Genomic DNA, 19258 nt, shown 5'->3' on the forward strand with positions numbered 1-19258 from the left:
TAAAAAGCTAAAGGAAAGGAATATGGCGGCAGCCGGTATGTTCATCTCCCAAGGCAAGATGGTTAAAGAGCATCAAACAAGTTTCCTCCTAATCAGAAGATGGTGTGTTGGCTGCATTCAGACCAAACACCTATGTTCTGAAGGAAATTCACCTTTCTGGAGGGCCACCAATTGATTTAAAAGCTCATAGGATTCTACCATTTAATTCACTGTGTAGTCTCTTAAGAATGTATTTTATTTTAAGGGTAATGGCTATTGTGATGGGACGATGAGCTGCTTGTGCGTAAAATGCAAGTCCCTCAGAGTTTGATCAGGTTTTCAAACCTCTGCCTGTGACGGAGCCCCTCCAGCATGGCTGCGTCAATCACTAGTAGAATCCGAAAGTGGCTGCTTTCGGAAACGTTTCCAACATAAAAGCTCCTTAACGGAAACACGTCGTCTGGCCTCTCGGCGTGACAGTTTCCGTTGAGGTGTGGGTGTCCCTATAGGAGGTCCTGAGACCTCCCCACTGGTTTCGCTTGAAGCGTCTCTGAGCCATCCCTCCGACTCACTTTCCCTTGGAGTTCTTGCTCGCCCTCTACTGGTTCCCTCTTCCGCTGCTACTGCTCTCTCAACCTCAGGGAGCCTTTGCACCTGCGGCGCTTTAGATGTCAGTTCCCTGACATCCACCTCCCCTCCAGGGCCCCCTTCACCCCCTCCCGTCTCCTCTCCTACTGGCGGTGAGGAGGTAAAACCCCTGAAAGAACCTCCCTCATCTTCCGACGTCGCGAACACTTCCTTCCACTTGTTGCTGTTCCTACTCTCTAGGTACTCTTCGTCATCAGAGTCCACTCCATCTTCCAACTCCGACTCCGCGAACCCTTCCATTTCCTCTTCCTCATCGGTGGTGCCGAAATACTCCCTCCTAAACCTTGCTATAGGCTGAGGTTTCCTCGGGAACCTTTGGTGGAACGTTTCTGTTAAAACCTCGTCATTGACTTCCTCTGCACTTACCCAGGTGTTTTCTGACTCCGGTTCCCCTTCCCACGCCACCAAATACTCCACCTGATTACCCTTCCACCTGGAATCGAGGATTTCCGCTACATGGTTGCGGCGTTCCCTCTCTTCCAAGGCTGGTCCCCTGACGTGCTCCCCTTCACGTCCCCCCCTGTATGGTGACAGTAACGACCTGTGGAACACTGGGTGCAATTTCATGTGGTTGGGTAATCGGAGTTTGAAAGCTACCGGGTTGACCTGCTGAATCACCTCAAAGGGTCCCAATCTTCTGGGCCTCAGTTTCTTACAACCCCCTTTGAACGGCAACCCTTGGGTTGACAACCACACTTGATCCCCCACCCTTATGGTTTCACCTTCCCTTCTGTTCTTGTCTGCCTGCTTCTTATATTGTGCCTTGGCCCTTTCTAAGTTGAGCTGGAGCTGCTGATGGATGGCTTCCATCTCTTCTACAAAATGTTCAGCCGCTGGAACGCTCCATCTCTCCCCTCCTTCCCCTGGAAATGCCCTGGGGTGACACCCGTAATTAGCCAAAAAGGGACTCATCCCTGTGGACACATTCTCCGCATTATTGTAGGCAAATTCTGCCAACGCCAACTTTTCGACCCAATCGTTCTCTCTGTCATTGACATAACACCTAAGATATTGTTGAAGAATGCCATTTGCCCTTTCCGCCTGCCCGTTGGTTTCAGGGTGCCGGGCAGTTGAAAAATTAACTTCCACGTGTAGCAAGCTCATGAGCTTCCTCCAGAACCTGGAAGTAAATTGTTTGCCTCGATCTGAGATCACCCTCGAGGGAGCCCCGTGCAACCTAAAGATATGTTCCACAAACAACTTCGCCGTTTCTTCCGCTGTGACTGCATGTGAGCATGCTACAAAATGGCACATCTTAGTTAACAGGTCTACTACTACCATGATGGCTGTTTTCCCCTTGGACCTTGGCAGATCCGTCATAAAATCTATTGATATCGCTTCCCAAGGCCGTTCTGGTGTGGGTAAAGGTTCTAATAACCCTGCCGGCGCCCTTCTTTCCCCTTTGGCTCGCTGACATTGGTCACACCCTCTTACATACTCCCTTACATCTTCCCTCACCTTAGGCCACCAAAATTCCCTGGTAACCAACCACATGGTTTTGTGTTGCCCAAAATGTCCCGCCGTGGGGCTATCATGCAACTGCTTGAGTACTCTCCCCCTCAATTCACCTTCGGGTATATACAGTGCCCCTTTGTAATACAATGCCCCATTTCTTTCCTCAAAACCTCCGGGGCTCTCGCCCTCCCCCCTGAGACCTCTGAGCTTATCCTGGGCATATTCATCATTTTCCGTTTCCTCCACCAGTTCCCGTTGCCCCACCAGCGCCGCCCCACACACCCAGCGGTCCTCCGGGATGACATGTCTCTCTTCGATCACCTCCTCCCCTTCCCAATATTCTGGTTTGCGTGAGAGCGCATCCGCCCTGACGTTTTCTGGGCCTGGCACATAACAAATCTCAAAGTTAAATTTGGAGAATTCCTGTGCCCATCTCACTTGTCGTTGGTTGAGCACTCGAGCTGTTCTCCAATACTCTAAATTTTTGTGGTCGGTGCACACTTGCACCTTGTGTTGTGCCCCAATTAATAAATGTCTCCACCTCCGGAATGCTTCGTGAATGGCAAGTAGTTCCCTGTCATACACCGTGTAATTCCTCTCGGACTTATTCAGTTTCCGCGAGAAGAATGCACACGGTCTCCACTCCGACGCACTCCTCCCCGGTTGAAGAAGGACCGCCCCTATAGCCCGGTCGGATGCATCTGTTTCCACTCTCATGGGTTTTTGTAAATCCACATGCAGAAGTTGTTCTTCCGAGGCGAAAGCCCTTTTCAGTTCTTCAAAGGCTCGATCCGCCTCCACCGTCCAAACAAATTTCTTCTTGCTGCTGAGGCAGTCGGTGATGGGCGCCGTCAAGTGGGCAAAGTTCTTGATGAACTTCCGATAAAAGTTCCCAAACCCCAAGAATCTTTGCACGTCCTTCTTGGTCTTCGGTGTCTTCCATTCCAGTACCGCTTGAACCTTGCCTGGATCCATGGCCAATCCCTTGTCTGACAAGCGGTACCCCAGGAATTCCACCTCCTTGGTATGAAACTGGCACTTCTCCAGTTTCACCCACAGCTGGTTGGCTTGCAGCCTGCCCAACACTTCTCGAACGTCCCTCACATGCTGTTCCTCATCTTCCGAATACACCAACACGTCGTCTAAAAAGGCCACACAGTTCTTGTAGAGCAAAGGTCCCAGAACGTGGTTTATAAAAGCTTGAAAACAGGCGGAGCCCCCTTGTAGACCGAAGGGCATAACGAGGTATTCAAAGGCTCCCAAAGGGGTAAACATGGTGGTCTTCCATTCATCTCCCTTCCTTATGCGTATCAGATTGTACGCCCCCCGCAGGTCCAGTTTTGTAAAAATCTTTCCCTTCCTTACTCTGGTCAAAATGTCGTCAATTCGGGGCATAGGGAAAGCCAGGGGCTCCGACACTGCATTGAGGGCCCTGAAGTCACACACCAGTCTCGGTTTGTCAGTGTTCTTTTTGTCCACAAAAAACACTGGGCTGCCCCCCACCGCTCGGGACTCTCTGATGAAACCTCGCTTCAAGTTTTTGTCAATGAACTCCCTCAGCTCCTGCATCTCCCTGTCTGACATGGCGTACAGCTTGCCTACTGGGAGTTGGGCCCCTGGGAGTAGGTTGATTTGACAGTCAAAGGGTCTATGCGGTGGCAGTTTGTCTGCTTCCCTTTCGCTGAATACGTTGCTCAGATCTGCGTATTGCGGGGGCACCTTCCCTTTGCCCATCACTTCCATCCCCGCTAGGGTGACTCTGTCTCCTCCCGAGACCTTCCCCTCCTTGCAGTGTTCTAGGCAATGCGCTGACCCAAAGGAGACCACCCTCTGATGCCAGCCCACTAGCGGATCGTGTAGCGCCAGCCAGCTCATCCCCAAAATGATGGGCGCTCCTCCCAGGATGGCCACATTAAACGCTATCTGTTCGGTGTGCCTTGCCACTCTCATTATCATCGGGACAGTCTGTTGGCTAACTTCTCCCCCCAACAGCTCTCTGCCGTCAATCGTAGTCACCTGCAAGGGGTTACTTAAAGGGATGGTCTGTATCTGGTGCTCAGCTGCAAACTCCTTACTCATGAAATTACAGGAGCTGCCTGAATCCAAAAGCGCCTTGACCTTTAGTGGGTGTCCGTTTGGCAGTTCTAGTAACACCTCTATCACTAAAGCAGGTCTGGGAGGTTCTGGCATGGGCACTTTCATTGCTCTTTGGCCTGGCTGCTGTGCCCCGACGGTGGCAGCCAGGCGTTGGCTTTTACTTGCTCCTTGCTTTCCTCTTCCTTTCCCCCAACAGCTCCTGCCATCCCTTGCCATTCCTTTCTTTGTGGGCAGACTCTGGCAAAGTGCCCTGGCTGTTGGCAGAGATAACATCTCTTGGCGCTCTTTCCCTCCTTCTTCCGCCCTTCACTGGGATTTGAAACTGCGCGCGCCCACGCTGTTCCAACTTCCATCGGCTCTGCCGGCGGGAAAGATGGCTCTGGAATGTCTGGAATGCGGAACTCCCTCCAACGGTCTCCTTTCCCTTCCCGCCTTTCCAAAGCCCTCGCCTCCTGGCGCGCTCCTATGGCCAGCGCAGATTTGGTTAATTGGTCCATAGACTCCGCCCTGGGCCCCCGGGAAAGCTCATCTTTGACGGTTGAAGAAAGCCCCTCTTCGAAAAGCATTTGGATGGGCTCCGCCGATAGGTCCCACCCCAATTTATGAATCAGCATAGTAAATTCAGTCCAGTACTCACGGACAGATCTGCTTCCTTGCTGGCAAGCCATTAACTGCCTTCGCACCACCCCCTGCTCAATATCGCTGGAAAACATCAGGTCCATGGCACGAAAAAACTTCCTCGTCTCCTTTAAGATCTCATTATTCGCTGCCATCAGGGGTCTAACCCAATCTTTCGCCCCGGATTCGAGATGGCCAATCACATACGCCACTCGCGATTCCTCGTCGGGGAAGTCATCAAACTGCAAGTTTAGAGCGTATTGCATCTCTGTTCTAAAGGCATGATAGTTCCTGGGATCCCCCCCGAATTTCTGCACCAATCCTGGTACCTTTCTGGCGAGCGGGGTGGTTTTCTCCTTTCCCTTTTCTGCATCCTGAGCCCTCCTCTCCTCAAGCCTCGCCGTTTGCAGCGCCAACTGGATCTCCAACGCTCTGTACCTTTCTTCCAGGCTTGGACCCCCTCCAGCTGCTCCTGCACCCCCGGTTCTGGCTGGGTTGCTCATGATGCTTCTCTCTGCACAAGCTGGCTTTCGGTGACTTTCGGATTGCTGTGATGGGACGATGAGCTGCTTGTGCGTAAAATGCAAGTCCCTCAGAGTTTGATCAGGTTTTCAAACCTCTGCCTGTGACGGAGCCCCTCCAGCATGGCTGCGTCAATCACTAGTAGAATCCGAAAGTGGCTGCTTTCGGAAACGTTTCCAACATAAAAGCTCCTTAACGGAAACACGTCGTCTGGCCTCTCGGCGTGACAGTTTCCGTCGAGGTGTGGGTGTCCCTATAGGAGGTCCTGAGACCTCCCCACTGGTTTCGCTTGAAGCGTCTCTGAGCCATCCCTCCGACTCACTTTCCCTTGGAGTTCTTGCTCGCCCTCTACTGGTTCCCTCTTCCGCTGCTACTGCTCTCTCAACCTCAGGGAGCCTTTGCACCTGCGGCGCTTTAGATGTCAGTTCCCTGACATCCATGAGTACTGGATTTTGTTTATTTTGTTTTTGTTTGGTGTTACTTTTATTATTATTTATTGAATTTATATACCGCCCTATACCCGGAGGTCTCAGAGCGGTTCGCAGAATAAAATCAAAATATAAAACCACAAAATACATAATCAAAATAAAAACAACCCAATAACCTCCCCCCACCCAACCCCCCCACCACATTTTAAAAGGGCATAGGATGTCAATCAAATCAACAGTTTCCACCTCATTTTTATTATTTTATTTCATATTTCTTACCGGATTGTTATTTTAGTTTTGTGATAAAGTCTTGAATTGTTTAATAAAACTGACACAAGCCACATTTAAATTTACATATCTGATTTTGACATGCTCAAGAGAGGTTCAAGGTAAAATGTGACATGAGAGCAGTAGATATTCCGCTCTCTATGTCTTTTTTGTTTGCTAGAAGCAGCCCCGTTGGTACCTGAGCAGGACTATGTATGATAATACAGAATACAAAGGTCCTGCAAAGCTACCATAAGCCACAGAGACCAGAACATATGGGAACTGGGTTTGTGCCTGCATGTTTCCCCCTCCTAATAGTAAGAGAGCGGGGAGGGATTTGGGTGAGGGCTGTGGAGTGGTGAAAATTAGCTGGACACTATCATTGCTCTGCTCCATTGTAGGGGAAAACGAAAGATGGAAGAAAGGCACCCACACACTTCTACATCACAATTAGATTGGCCCTAAGCAGAACAAGTGAAAACAACCTGAGATTAACTGATGTGTGATGAAAAGCGCTACAAGCAGCATTAAAACATTAATGTCCTAACTTCAGATGTTGCTGGTCTATAATTCCCAGCCCCTCTAACAATTGGCCACAGTTGCTGGGCCTGATGGGGACTGGAGTTCCACGACATCAGGAGGACCACAGCTTCCCAGCCCCAGTTCTAAATAGCTTATAAAGCTTTAGCTAGTCTGAGCCTTGCACCCCAAAATCCCATGCATTTAATGGGGAGTTAAGTCCCACTAAAGTACAGTGGAACTAATTTCTGAGTAAACATGCATGAGATCACCTTCAAAGCGTTGCAGACAGATGCTTTCAGTAGCTGCTCAGTCCCACTCTGGAAAACTTATCCAAGCTTTGATCATCATCATCTGGAACAATTAAGTCCATCTTACTTTTAGGATGCTTGTTATTTATTTATTTCCAGGCAGCTTTAGAGACTTGCTTTTCAGCAACTGCTCTCAAATCAGCTTACGGCTTAAGAGAAAATAAAGCACCCATAAAATCACGACAACAATAAATGGTTAGGAGAAATTAAAACAGGGTCAGGTAAACCTGGCATTACAACATAAAAAAAGGAGAGAAAAGGTATTGACAGCGTGTTTCAGTGGACCATTTCCCAGAATTTGTTGCATCAACTTTCGTAAATGATTCCAGTGCTCGGGGCCCATCCCAGAGAAATAAGAATTTGCAGGAACTACCATGAGATTTTCACCCTCAGAACTCAAAGAATGGAAAGGAACTCACACACAAAATGTTGCTTGCTCAAGGATCAGTGTGGCCCAGAAGGGCGTTAAAGGTGAGCGGCAAGGTCTTGAATTTAACTCTGCAGCAAACTAGCAACTAGCAGAACTCATAAAAAGCAAATACTACTGTCAGGGAACTGACATCTAAAGCGCCGCAGGTGCAAAGGCTCCCTGAGGTTGAGAGAGCAGTAGCAGCGGAAGAGGGAACCAGTAGAGGGCGAGCAAGAACTCCAAGGGAAAGTGAGTCGGAGGGATGGCTCAGAGACGCTTCAAGCGAAACCAGTGGGGAGGTCTCAGGACCTCCTATAGGGACACCCACACCTCGACGGAAACTGTCACGCCGAGAGGCCAGACGACGTGTTTCCATTAAGGAGCTTTTATGTTGGAAACGTTTCCGAAAGCAGCCACTTTCGGATTCTACTAGTGATTGACGCAGCCATGCTGGAGGGGCTCCGTCACAGGCAGAGGTTTGAAAACCTGATCAAACTCTGAGGGACTTGCATTTTACGCACAAGCCGCTCATCGTCCCATCACAACTACCTAAGCAGGCTAGCACATTCTGGACAGCTGAAGATTCCAAACTGCTCTCAAGGGCAGACCTAGATGCCCCAGACATTGTAACTGTCAATTATATGGGTTATGAGGGTTCCGATTATTGCTTAGGGTTAAAATGGACCAACTTGAGATTTTCTGTGCTCTCCTTGAACAAAAAGCTTTACCAATGCCTAGTCCCAAAAGCCATATTCAGTTCTAAAATTCAATTCGAAGAACCGTGAAAAATGAAGGCTATTATCTTTGACCATGTGCAGAATGGTCTTCTCACCACCGTCAACAAACCCTCAAAACATCTGGAATTTTGGAAAGGTCTTTTGGGACAGCAGAGGCAGCTTCCAGACATGCTAGATAGAGTCTTTAGAAATGCAGCTGTTTGGTATTGTAGACAGCTTTTATTCTGACAGGTTTTTTAAATTTTATTTTATTTACAGCTATTCGGTTTTTTTCCTTTTTGGGGAGGAGGGTCAGGAAAACCCCTAGAAAGGGGAGATTGTTCAGTTGGGCCAACAGATATGCTTGCACTGACAAAATGATCTCCTTACACTATGTTGAATTACGCCCACAAAGTCATATAACCTGGTTTTTGTTAAATCTTTGCATTTTTGAAAGAAGGGGGGGGGAGAATAAGGATAAAATGCTAAAATATGTTACATTTTTTGAAATATAACTTGGAAATGTATGCAATACTGAGCAGTAAATAAGGGTGAGTAGTGAAATACCAAGCCAGTGGGGCCTTTTGAATTTGTATTAAACTTGAATTAATTTGATGGCAATTAGTTGAAAAAAACTGAAAAGCAATAAAAATTAATTGGCAAAAAAAATCTTTCCATTTTGGGTCATCTGGAAGCTACTGCTTCAAAGGCCTTTTAAAGTATAGGCTATCTTATCAATATGTCTTAGTGCTGATTTGTGTAAGCCACTCTGGAAACTGCTTTTAGCTGTGGAGCAGGGTTAAATGCTTTAAATACATTGTGCGTATCCCTAGATTCAGTAACAAAGGAATTGTGAGCCACCTACATCTTGTCTCAACTGTGCAAACGTCTTCCGAATCCCTTCTAGAGGGAACACCAAGGCTTCTCGATCAGGACACCGGTGGGTTGTCTCTTCCAGGCACTGATCCACAGTTTTCCCAAGAAGCGGAATGTCTGTCACCCCATGGAGATAGCTTTTGCTTGCTATAGGTGTGGCAGGGGGTGCATCGGTTTGTAGAGAACTGTCAAGAGAACAGATGAGATGCAGAAATTGCAAGGGGCAATGTTGTTCACAGCCGGAAGAAGAAAGAGTAAGGGTGCATGGTCTTCTTTGATATAGTCAAAGGGAGGAAAAAACAAACCATAAGAATTATCATCAACCTATGTGTGCCAGTCACAGCATATGGAGAAGTTTCAGTGGTGCACAGAAATATTTGCTGTTGCAAACTTTATCACTGTTTCACAACGAAAAGTCAGGGGAGAAAAATGTTATTTGAATGTGGAACTAAAAATGATAATCTAAAATCGTAGATGTTCTAGGTTTCTATTCTCTGCTTGGTGTTCTTCAGAACTACTTCCCTGTTCCTTAAATATAACCAGGTGTAACCAGGGATGGAATACCATGTTTTTTGCTCTATAAGACTCACTTTTTCCCTCCTAAAAAGTAAGGAGAAATGTGTGTGCGTCTTATGGAGCGAATGCAGGCTGCGCAGCTATCCCAGAAGCCAGAACAGCAAGAGGGATTGCTGCTTTCACTGTGCAGCAATCCCTCTTGCTGTTCTGGCTTCTGAGATTCAGAATATTTTTTTTCTTGTTTTCCTCCTCCAAAAACTAGGTGCGTCTTGTGGTCTGGTGCGTCTTATAGAGCGAAAAATACGGTAATTTGACTCCTAGTTCAACAGAGAATCCTACTGGCCTTCAGCTGGTGGGTCAGGCAGGACCCCCTACTAGGTCTCAGCCTGATCTAAGATGGGGCGCATTTTTGTAATTCTTTGAAACTTTAATAAATACTATTTATAAAAAAAAGATGGGGCGCAGCTGTAGCAATGCCACCTAGGAAAGAAAGAAAGAAAGAAAGAAAGAAAGAAAGAAAGAAAGAAAGAAAGAAAGAAAGAAATGGGCCCCACATGCATGTTTAAGTTAAAGGTAGATACCAGGTCTGTAAACAGTGGAGACTATTTATTTATCTAGTTTTATGCTCAGGGAGGAGATCTACCAGAATAGTACCAGGATAACAGCTGAAAGTATCTCATGCAAGCTCAGCCTAGGAGAGGGGGGAAATCACAACACAGAACATTGAAAAGCGTAAGGAAAACACTAGCCATTTCCTCAGGGACTGTACTTGTAAAAACACTCACATGCTACCAACACACAGAGGGGCCCACAGAACTCAAAAGCATGTGCTCCTATCCTACAGCTTTGCATCACAATGTAAGAGTGCCCCTACAGCCCCCATTTGTGGTAGATCTTCAGTTTAGGATTCTGTCCTTAGGCCTTGGCGTTTATTGGGGATTTCTTCTACAAAACTATGGTTTTTAACTGCTGCTCCTTTTCTCTGCCAAACTGTGCTTTTCTCTGCTGCTCTGTTTATTTTTATACTATATGCATATACTTCTAAATTTTTGTGGTTATTAGCTGTAATGGTTCTAGGGGTTGCTCGTGCGTAAGTTGCCGCCACTCCTGGCTAGGTTACCTAGTTAAACCCTTTCTGTCTGGACAGCCCTTCACTTCGTGGCTGTCTCAGTCGCTGGCAGAATCCGTCAGTGGGCGTTTCTTGAACTTCTTCCAGCAAAGAAGTTCTTTGACGCCAAGTCTCCTCCTACTCTCCCTAAGCGGAAGTCTTCTGCGCAGGGAGGGTGTGGGCAGCGGAGTACCCGTGCTCTCCCCACTGGTCTCCGGTGAAGAGTCCTGGAGCCTCCTCTCCAATTCCCCCATCTGCCCCCCTTCTCCACTGGTGTTACGCTGATTTCCTTCCCCAGCAGATGGGCTGCCTCTCTCCCTACTGGGACCCTCTCCGGCATCCCTCTGGAGCCTTCCCTCCGCCTCTAGCTCTGATGGCAGTTCCCTGACATTAGCCACATAGATCATCTCAGAAACTCAGGAGAGATGGTAAATAAATGTTTAAGATGAATGAATGTCTGAATAAATAAATAAATGGCAACTCTTCCCCTTGTCGGTTTAAATCTACCTGCCTCCAATGTGAGTTCAGTTTCCTTCTAGCATTATAATTTGTGTGACAAACCACATTTCACTGCATGAGATGCTGGGTCAGCCATCAATCCTTCCCTTCTCCATATGACCGAAGTGCAATTTTGAACAAAATAAATAAATGCAAGCAATACATGTGCATTTGTTCATTTCTATGCTTGTCCTTATTTAACAATAGATATAGGTGGGTGGGTGTTAAAAGAGTTATGAAACAATTCTGGCCAATGAAGGAAGTGTCTTAATGACATCATAGACATTCACCAATTGGCACATCCAACCATGGGCTTTTTTCTGAAAACCTGAAGAACAGTAACTGAAAACCTGGACAGGAAAAGGTGTGTTCGTTTTGCAAGAGCAGAATGCACGTCTAAAATCAGTCCCTCTACTCTAAAAAAGGTTATGTCTGACTTAAATGCAGAACAGAGGGGAATCATTCCTGTTACAATGGAACTCATTGTGGGGAAAGGTTAGGGCAGTAAAGAAGGGCAAAACCTCGTATTCCTAATCTTCCATTTCGTGCAGTTGCACAGGTTACCCACTTTTATTACCGTACATTTCAAGCCAAGGCCATAATATTGCTGCTATGGCAGAATGGAGGTGACCAAGAAAAAAGAGAACAAACAGAGAAAAGTATAAACCAGCAGGCAAATGTTCAATAGGATTATCCTTTTTTTTTTATTGGGAAATTGCGGAGCAGGTTATGTAAATAGAGCTGGTAAGATTTTGCAGGAAAACAGACCTATAATTTATGAGTTTTCAGTTCCCAGGAAACACACTGGGAGAAGCTGAGAGAAGGTAAGAAGCTGTTTCTTGCAAGTACAATAGCACACCTGTCCGCACAAACAAAACCACCAAATTTCGAAGCTACCAACCTCATAACTCACCAGTCACTACACATGCCCTAGAAGAGGGGGTAGCTAGCCTGTGGCCTTCCAAATGCTGTTGAAAGTGCCAGCCTGCCCATGAGGCAGAGTGAGGCAGCCACCTCAGGTGGCAGAAATCTGAGACGTGGTGCCCTCAAGGGCACACTGCTACCCCTTAGCTTGCGGCGAAATATCATGAAATTTTACAAATGTTGTTGGAACCCACCACCGGCGGTGGGTGCTGCTTTTCAGCACTGCTGCACAACCCAGGTAAAGGAAGTATTGGCAGTGGGGTGGCACATTCTCACTTTGCTGCAACCATCATGACCAATGGTCAAGAATGATGGAGTTAGCAGAAGAAGAAGCTGCTTTCTACTGAGACAGACAATTGGGTCCACCCAGCTCAATGATGATAGTAGCTCTCTAGGGTTTCAGGCAGGGTGTCTCTCCCAGCCCCACCTAGAGATGCCGCGGATTGAACCTGAGACCTTCTGCATGCAAAACAGATGAGCTATGGCCTTCCTGTTGTAGTCTAATGACATCTGGAGGACCAGAAGCTGCCAACACTCTAAAATTGGCAAATCAATTCCTCAAACTCCTTGGGGAAGAAAGGCAGGATGTAAAATTAACAAACTAAATAAATAAAAATAGAAAGGACCTTCACACATACACACACAAAATTATTGCTCCTTCACTTAAAGGAACTGATATGTTGCCATTTGCCCAACAGATAAAATGTCACATCCAGGAACATTCCCAGGCTACAAATACCTCCTTCAGCAACGCAACCCACTCCCCAAATAAATATTTCTTTAAAAATTACAGCATAGTATTTACTTCGTATGTTTCATGGGTGTTTGCTGCACCAATCTGGAAGCTGGCTGAGGAACTGACAACTTTAATGGCAGCAGGCCAATTCAATGTCACATGGCTGCCTTCTTTAGGAACCAGCCGACCGTCAGCACATATATGTAATATCAAGATTAGATTCTTTGAAAGTGAAACTCAGCTCTGCAGAAATCCTCCTCCTGCCTTCAAGGGAGAAAGTGAGGGAAGTGGGAGGAGCCTGCACGCCCAACACTTTCACTCCCAGAGGCCCTCCACATAGCAGCACTGACCTAGTGCAACACTGCATGCGAATACAGCCTATGAATCTGATCAGGCTCTTCTGTGGAAACAAATCTTCCACTTCTGCTATAAGGTTAATGTGTGTTTTGACACAATTGCCTTGGTAGCTTCAATTCTTCCATGCCCCAAATCCTGTTCTTGGCAACTGTAGGACCAGGAACTTCCAAGACTCCCAGGTTCTTTTTAAAGCATGAAATTAGCTGCCAGAGATGCAGATGAAAAGGGGAAAATGGGAGAATAATGCAACTGTTGCTATAAAAAATGGAAGCTGCTTTGCACCCCAATATGGAACACCCAAAGCAGTGAACTACTTCTATCAAATAAGGAAAAGAGGCTTTCAGAGGCTCTGCAAAACTCTAAAGGTTTGCTGGTTCTTTGTGCAAGAGATGCAACATCTTCTGAAGGCTGGGCACTAAGCAAATATGAGAAGACTGACATTCCCCTTCTTCTGAAGTTTCCATGGAGATTTAGATCCAAAGGAACAGCTAGGAACTGGCAATGTTTAGACCTGGCACAGTGGCAAAACTCTTACAGTAGGGAAAGTGCAAATAAAGCAGGATTTAGAAGGAGCTGGCGAAAACAGACGAAGAAAGTTGTTCTTCCTGATTATTTGTGTATTTTACATCCTGTTATTCTGAATTACAATTCCCGTCATCAGCCATCCTTTCTGGGAACCTGGAGTCCTCCAACATCTAGAGAGCATTACATTGGTTCCCCTGGCCTATAGGAGAAGACAATGTGAAACAGAGCAGGGTCCCTGTCACTTTAACAGCAGGAATAACAAGGAAATTTTAATAGGTGAAAGAAGTTGTATTTCAGGGGTTACTAACCCCAAGGATGTGAGTCTGATACCAAAAACCACCTAGATCCAACACAACCAAGCAAGAACTGGTGTCTAATATGCATACATCTCAGTTTGCAACATGGGAGGTGGGGTGGTCAAGATTTGTGGGTAATGATATACTCAGATTTTTGCATCTCCAGCAGCATCATTTACAGCAGAGTTATAAAATATGTGTCAAACTTTGCTGGAGTGGGAGAGGTAGAATGACAAATTGTTTCAATGGAGGAAAGGGACAAAAAGCATGATGATCATAGGAAAAAAGCGAACGCTATTCTAGGCTGCATCAACAGAAGTCTAGTGTCCAGATCAAGGGAAGGAATAGTACCACTCAATTTTGCCTTGGTCAGACCACACCTGGAATACTGTGTCCAATTCTGGGCTCCACAATTTAAGAAGGATGTTGACAAGCTAGAATGTGTGCAGAGGAGGGAAACCAAGGTGATCAAGGATCTGGAAACTAAGCCTTACAAGGAGTGCTTGACGGAATTGGGTTTGTTTAGCTGGAAAAGAGGGGACTTAGAGGAGATATGTTTGCCCTCTTCAAATATCTTAAGGGCTGTCACATGAAAGAAGGAACATGCTTGTTTTCTCCTGCTCTGGGGGGTGGGACTTGAACCAGGAGATTCCGACTAAACATTCAGAAAAACTTTCTGACAGTAAGAGCTGTTTGACAGTGGAACAGACTCCCACAAGAGGTGGTGGACTCTCCTTCCTTAGAGGTTTTTAAGCAAAGGTTGGATGGTCATCTGTCATGGATGCTTTAGCTGAGATTCCTGCATTGCAGGGGGTTGGACGCTTGGATCCCTTCCAATGCTATGATTCTATAAGGCAAGTATGACATTTTATTAGCAATCCTGTTTATTCTGTGGGGAGAAAATCAGCCCAAAAGAGCCCTTGGAAGCATAATGCTGGGCTGCGGAGTTTACTAGTTTAGACCCTGTACTTCTAGTTTGCATTATCATTTCAGCTCAAAAACTTGGAAGGACAACAATGTAAATGTCTTTAAATGGTGTGTTGAATCAGTTACTTTGTACGTTGACAGTCAGAGATACCCACTGAGCAGATAAACTTACTAGTAAAGAAAGCAGAGTTCACTTTCTAGTGAAACTGCTGACCCCAAAGCACATGCATTCCCTTAGGCAATATTTGCCCAAATTACCTCTGATATCAGCAAATGAGCCAAGAACAGCATGGGAACTCTGGCTGCAAAAGCAAGATGTGATGGGAAATGCAGACCTCGGTACAATATGAAGATGGCAGCTGAGCCCAGAAATACGAGGGTCTCCCATGAAAACTAGGCTTGATGATTGCAAGAAAAGTAGTTCAGGACTCAAAGAAGAGGAGGAGGAGGAGGAGGAGGAGGAGGAGGAGGAGTTTGGATTTGATATCCCGCTTTATCACTACCCAAAGGAGTCTCAAAGTGGCTAACAATCTCCTCCCCGCCCCCCCCCAACAAACAGGCTGAGAGACTTCAGAGAAGTGTGACTGGCCCAAGGTCACCCAGCAGCTGCATGTGGAGGAGCGGGGAAGCGAATCCGGTTCACCAGATTACGAGTCTACCGCTCTTAACCACTGCACCACACTGGCCCACTGACTCGAGGCATCGTTTTTAAAAAGTAATTAAATCCAGATGTAATCATGGCGTTGAAATATAACCCAGGGGCATCACAAACATAGCCTGAGTGTTCTAACCATCCTTTATACCAGTTGACCCAAGATGAGTGTTTCTGCTCTATATTCCAACACCATCCCCATGGAAATCAGAGGGGGAAGGAAGAAAATCCAGAGTTATACAGACGGCCCTCTGGGAACGGAGATGTATTACGCAAGGGTCACATTACTCAAATTCACCCAACTTGTGTTCTCTTTTGTGCACCAGCTGCCCTTTTGTGCTTTGACTGCCCCTTTCCCACCAAGACTATGGTAGTTTGAATCACAAGGCAAAAAAGGGAGCACGGGTATCCACAGGGATTTTTGTAGAGGGTGGGGAGAGTAAAACACTGAAAGAGGGGGAGCAGGATAGTTCCCCCCTCTCAAACACACACACACACACACACACACACACACAAGAGAATGGTGCCTAAACAGTTTGTCTTACATCATAGAATCACAGAATTGTGGAGTTAGAAGGGACCCAAGGGTCATCTAGTCCAACCCCTCAAGGCAGGAATCTCAGCTAAAGCATCCATGACAGATGGCCATCCAACCTCTGCTTTAAAACCTCCAAGGAAGGAGAGTCCACCACCTCCCGTTGGGAGGCTGCTGTGCTGTTGAACAGCTCTTACTGTAAAAAGGTCTTCCTGATGTCTAGTCAGAATCTCCTTCCTTGTCACTTGAGGCCACTGGCCTCCAAAGCAGGAGAAATCAAGCTTACTCCATCTTCCATATGACAGCCCTTGAGATAATCTGAAGATGGCTATCACCTCTCAGTCTCCTCTTTACTAGACAAAACATACCCAACTCCCTCAACTGTTCCTCACAAGACTTGATTTCCAGACCCTTCATTATCTTGGTCACCCTCCTTTGAAATCCTGTAACTTTTGAAACCACAAATGTTCTGGTTTGTTTGTTTGTTTAGTTCCCCTTTTGTTGTGCTGTCGTGCAGAAGTGCCCTTCTGGACAGCAATAATGCAATAAAGCATCCCAGAACAACTTTTTTAAAATGATGCATGTGTCGATGTGGTATATAAATCCACTACTATTGCATCAGGGACTTGTTGCAGAAGACACTTGCAAACACACACACACACAACCACACAAAACAACCCACACCAAAAAAAAAAAATCCCCAAAAGTTTGGATCTGCCCCAAACTTTTTGATAATGGGGATTCCGCTGAACTCTTTTCACTTCTCTTCACTTGCTTTGCTTCCGTTCAAGCCTCTGCTGCACTAACCTACGCCTGAATCAATGGCCTCTTGGCATAACACCCCCAAATTTATGTCCGGATATATATATACCGTATATATTGCCACTTCCTCCCCTCCCCGCAGCGCACCACTCCCGCCCACCCCGTGTCCTCAAAATACCTCCATCCCAACTTTTCTCTGGCAAGCGCTAATCGACCCTGGCAAACCCTTTGCATTCCTATCACCCTCTTCTCTCCAGCCCCGAGGAGGGACTGCGCAGCAGCTCCAAATATAGCACCCCAAGTTATTTGACCCATAAAAAGAAAGTGAAACCCTATCGGCTCCCCACCCCGCGTCGGCCTCCAGCCACCCCACCCCACATTTCTTGGGGTCCCCCGTCCACCCCAGAGCATCTGTTCCTTTGCCCCCCCTGTACCTGACCCGATGAATGCCCCGGAGGCCAGTTCGAGCCACCAGCACTGCCCAACCCTCCCGGGCGACTCTCTTCAGCAGGCCGGTGGTAGAAGCCATGGGGCCCCGTCCCAGCAGAGGCGTAGCCCCCGCTGCTTGCAGTTGCCTCTCCCTCGGGCAGGGGAAGAGCCGCCGGCCGGCCAGGAGCAGCGAGGAGGAGGATGGGAGCTGGGGGGTGGGAGGGAATGGGAGGCAAACGGGGCGGCGCTGCCGGCGCTCAGCCCGCCCGGCTGCAGCACCTCCTGCAGCCTAGTTAGGGAGATGGAAGTGGAGGCGGGCGGGGAAGAAAGAGGCGGCTGGAAGAAGCCCCTTAGGTGCCGCTGAAGAACTCCGTCGCCCAGCGCGGAGGACGGCCAGGCGAGGCTGGGAAGGCGAGCGAGCGGTTCTTTCGCCGCAGCTCGCTCTCTCAGCGCAGCCTTCGGTCTAATAAGGCATCGCTTGAAAGCAGAAGGAGCCTCTCGCATTTCGGGAGAGAAGAAAGCTACAATCTGACTGACTCTGCACTCCTCCGCCCCTCATATATTGTTCAAGTTGGCACTTCTGCCTAGGTTCCGCTTTGTTTGTGGGGTGGTGTTTTCGACAGGCCCACCATAAGGGTGTGAAAGTACCTACTAGTTACAGATAGGTAGCCGTGTTGGTCTGCCATAGTCAAAACAAAAAAAATTCCTTCCAGTAGCACCTTAAAGACCAACTAAGTTAGTTCTTGGTATGAGCTTTCGTGTGCATGCGTGTGCATTCGTGTGCATTCGTGTGTATCTGAAGAAGTGTGCATGCACACGAAAGCTCATACAAAGTACCTACTAGTTTGGCAGGGCATGCACTGTGCTGTAATTTCTATGAAGTTTTGAGAAGTTTTGAGATAGTTACCTCAACAAGATGTGGGGCTCAGGGTTCTAGCAACCATATACAGTGATACCTCAGGTTACAGACACTTCAGGCTACACACTCCGCTAACCCATAAATAATACCTCGGGTTAAGAACTTTGCTTCAGGATGAGAACAGAAATCGTGCTCCAGTGGTGCGGTGGCAGCAGGAAGCCCCATTAGCTAAAGTGGTGCTTCAGGTTAAGAAAATTTTCAGGTTAAGAACGGACCTCCAGAACGAATTAAGTACTTAACTTGAGGTACCACTGTACTGTATCCCAGAACACCCTATAGGGCTGCATGCCCCCCTCCTGCCTGTAAAGCACATTCTTTCCCCTCTGACACCACTCAAGCTGTCTGAAGCAGAGTCCACGGACTGTTACAACAACCACGATCTGTTTGTTTTTAATTTGAATCAGCAATTCCACTGTTTGATTTCATAGATATGAAGAACAGTCCTATATAGTTTCCATAGTGAAGTATTAGAAAATGAAACACACTAAACCTAAAGTGCACCAACCTGGTATTTCATGGGAGGGTGTTATACAAATACATCCATGAATTAATAGCTAAATAATTAAAGTGCCTATCCTTTTCAGCTTAAGAGCTCTCAGAAGAGTGTTCAGTATTCCACGTTCAGCAAAAGCACCCTGCACAAACTGAAGCCAAGCAGCTTTTCCAGGGTTGCATGTTGAGCAGGATTGACCCTCCCAGCTCTGGTCTGCTTAAGATAAAACGTGTTTGTTTACGCAGATTGTGTCTCTGCATAAAGGTGGGTGTCTTTATTAACATATTGGAAAGCTCATTATATCATGAGGCACACATGAAAAGAGAAGTTCAAAATAACAAAGCAGAAGAGACACACAACCTAATAGCTGTATCTCCTGGGACACATTCAGCCTGCAATCTCCATTTTAGGACATAGTCTACAAGCTGACCTCAAGGCTACAACTTCTAGCCTAATTTTTGTACTTATTTATTTTTGTTTTCTTAATTTCTCATCCCTCTTGCTTTGTGAAAAATTGTTGGTTGTGGGTTTTTTTTGGGGGGGGGAGGTAGTCTGAATAAGGCTTTGAGACCCTTCTAGTTCTTGGAGTCCTGAATCCAGCAAGGGTTAAATCTACTTTAGTTAAGCACCATGATCAGCATCCAAAAAAAGAAAAGAAAAAAATGAATGAGCTGGGCTGCAAGGAGGAGCCCAGCTCCTGGCAGGGAGCTGGAAGGATAATAGCCAACAGTGTGAG

At 46.9% G+C, this 19258-nt stretch overlaps 1 protein-coding gene across 1 annotated transcript in view; it reads right to left on the reverse strand.

Moving 5' to 3' along the window:
• Positions 1 to 17614, reverse strand: part of ACSF2 (acyl-CoA synthetase family member 2) — a gene marked incomplete at its 5' end in the record, with an annotated part of 73378 nt that extends 55764 nt beyond the window's left edge. Inside the window, 4 exon segments of the mRNA XM_081899661.1 lie at positions 8831 to 9030; positions 17116 to 17399; positions 17403 to 17545; positions 17548 to 17614. Coding sequence (XP_081755787.1) covers positions 8831 to 9030; positions 17116 to 17399; positions 17403 to 17545; positions 17548 to 17614 — 694 coding nt within the window.
• Positions 17615 to 19258: the final 1644 nt, after the last annotated feature.

The sequence above is a fragment of the Podarcis melisellensis genome, assembly GCF_964234715.1.
Source record: "Podarcis melisellensis genome assembly, chromosome: 2".
In the NCBI taxonomy this organism is placed as follows: domain Eukaryota; kingdom Metazoa; phylum Chordata; class Lepidosauria; order Squamata; family Lacertidae; genus Podarcis; species Podarcis melisellensis.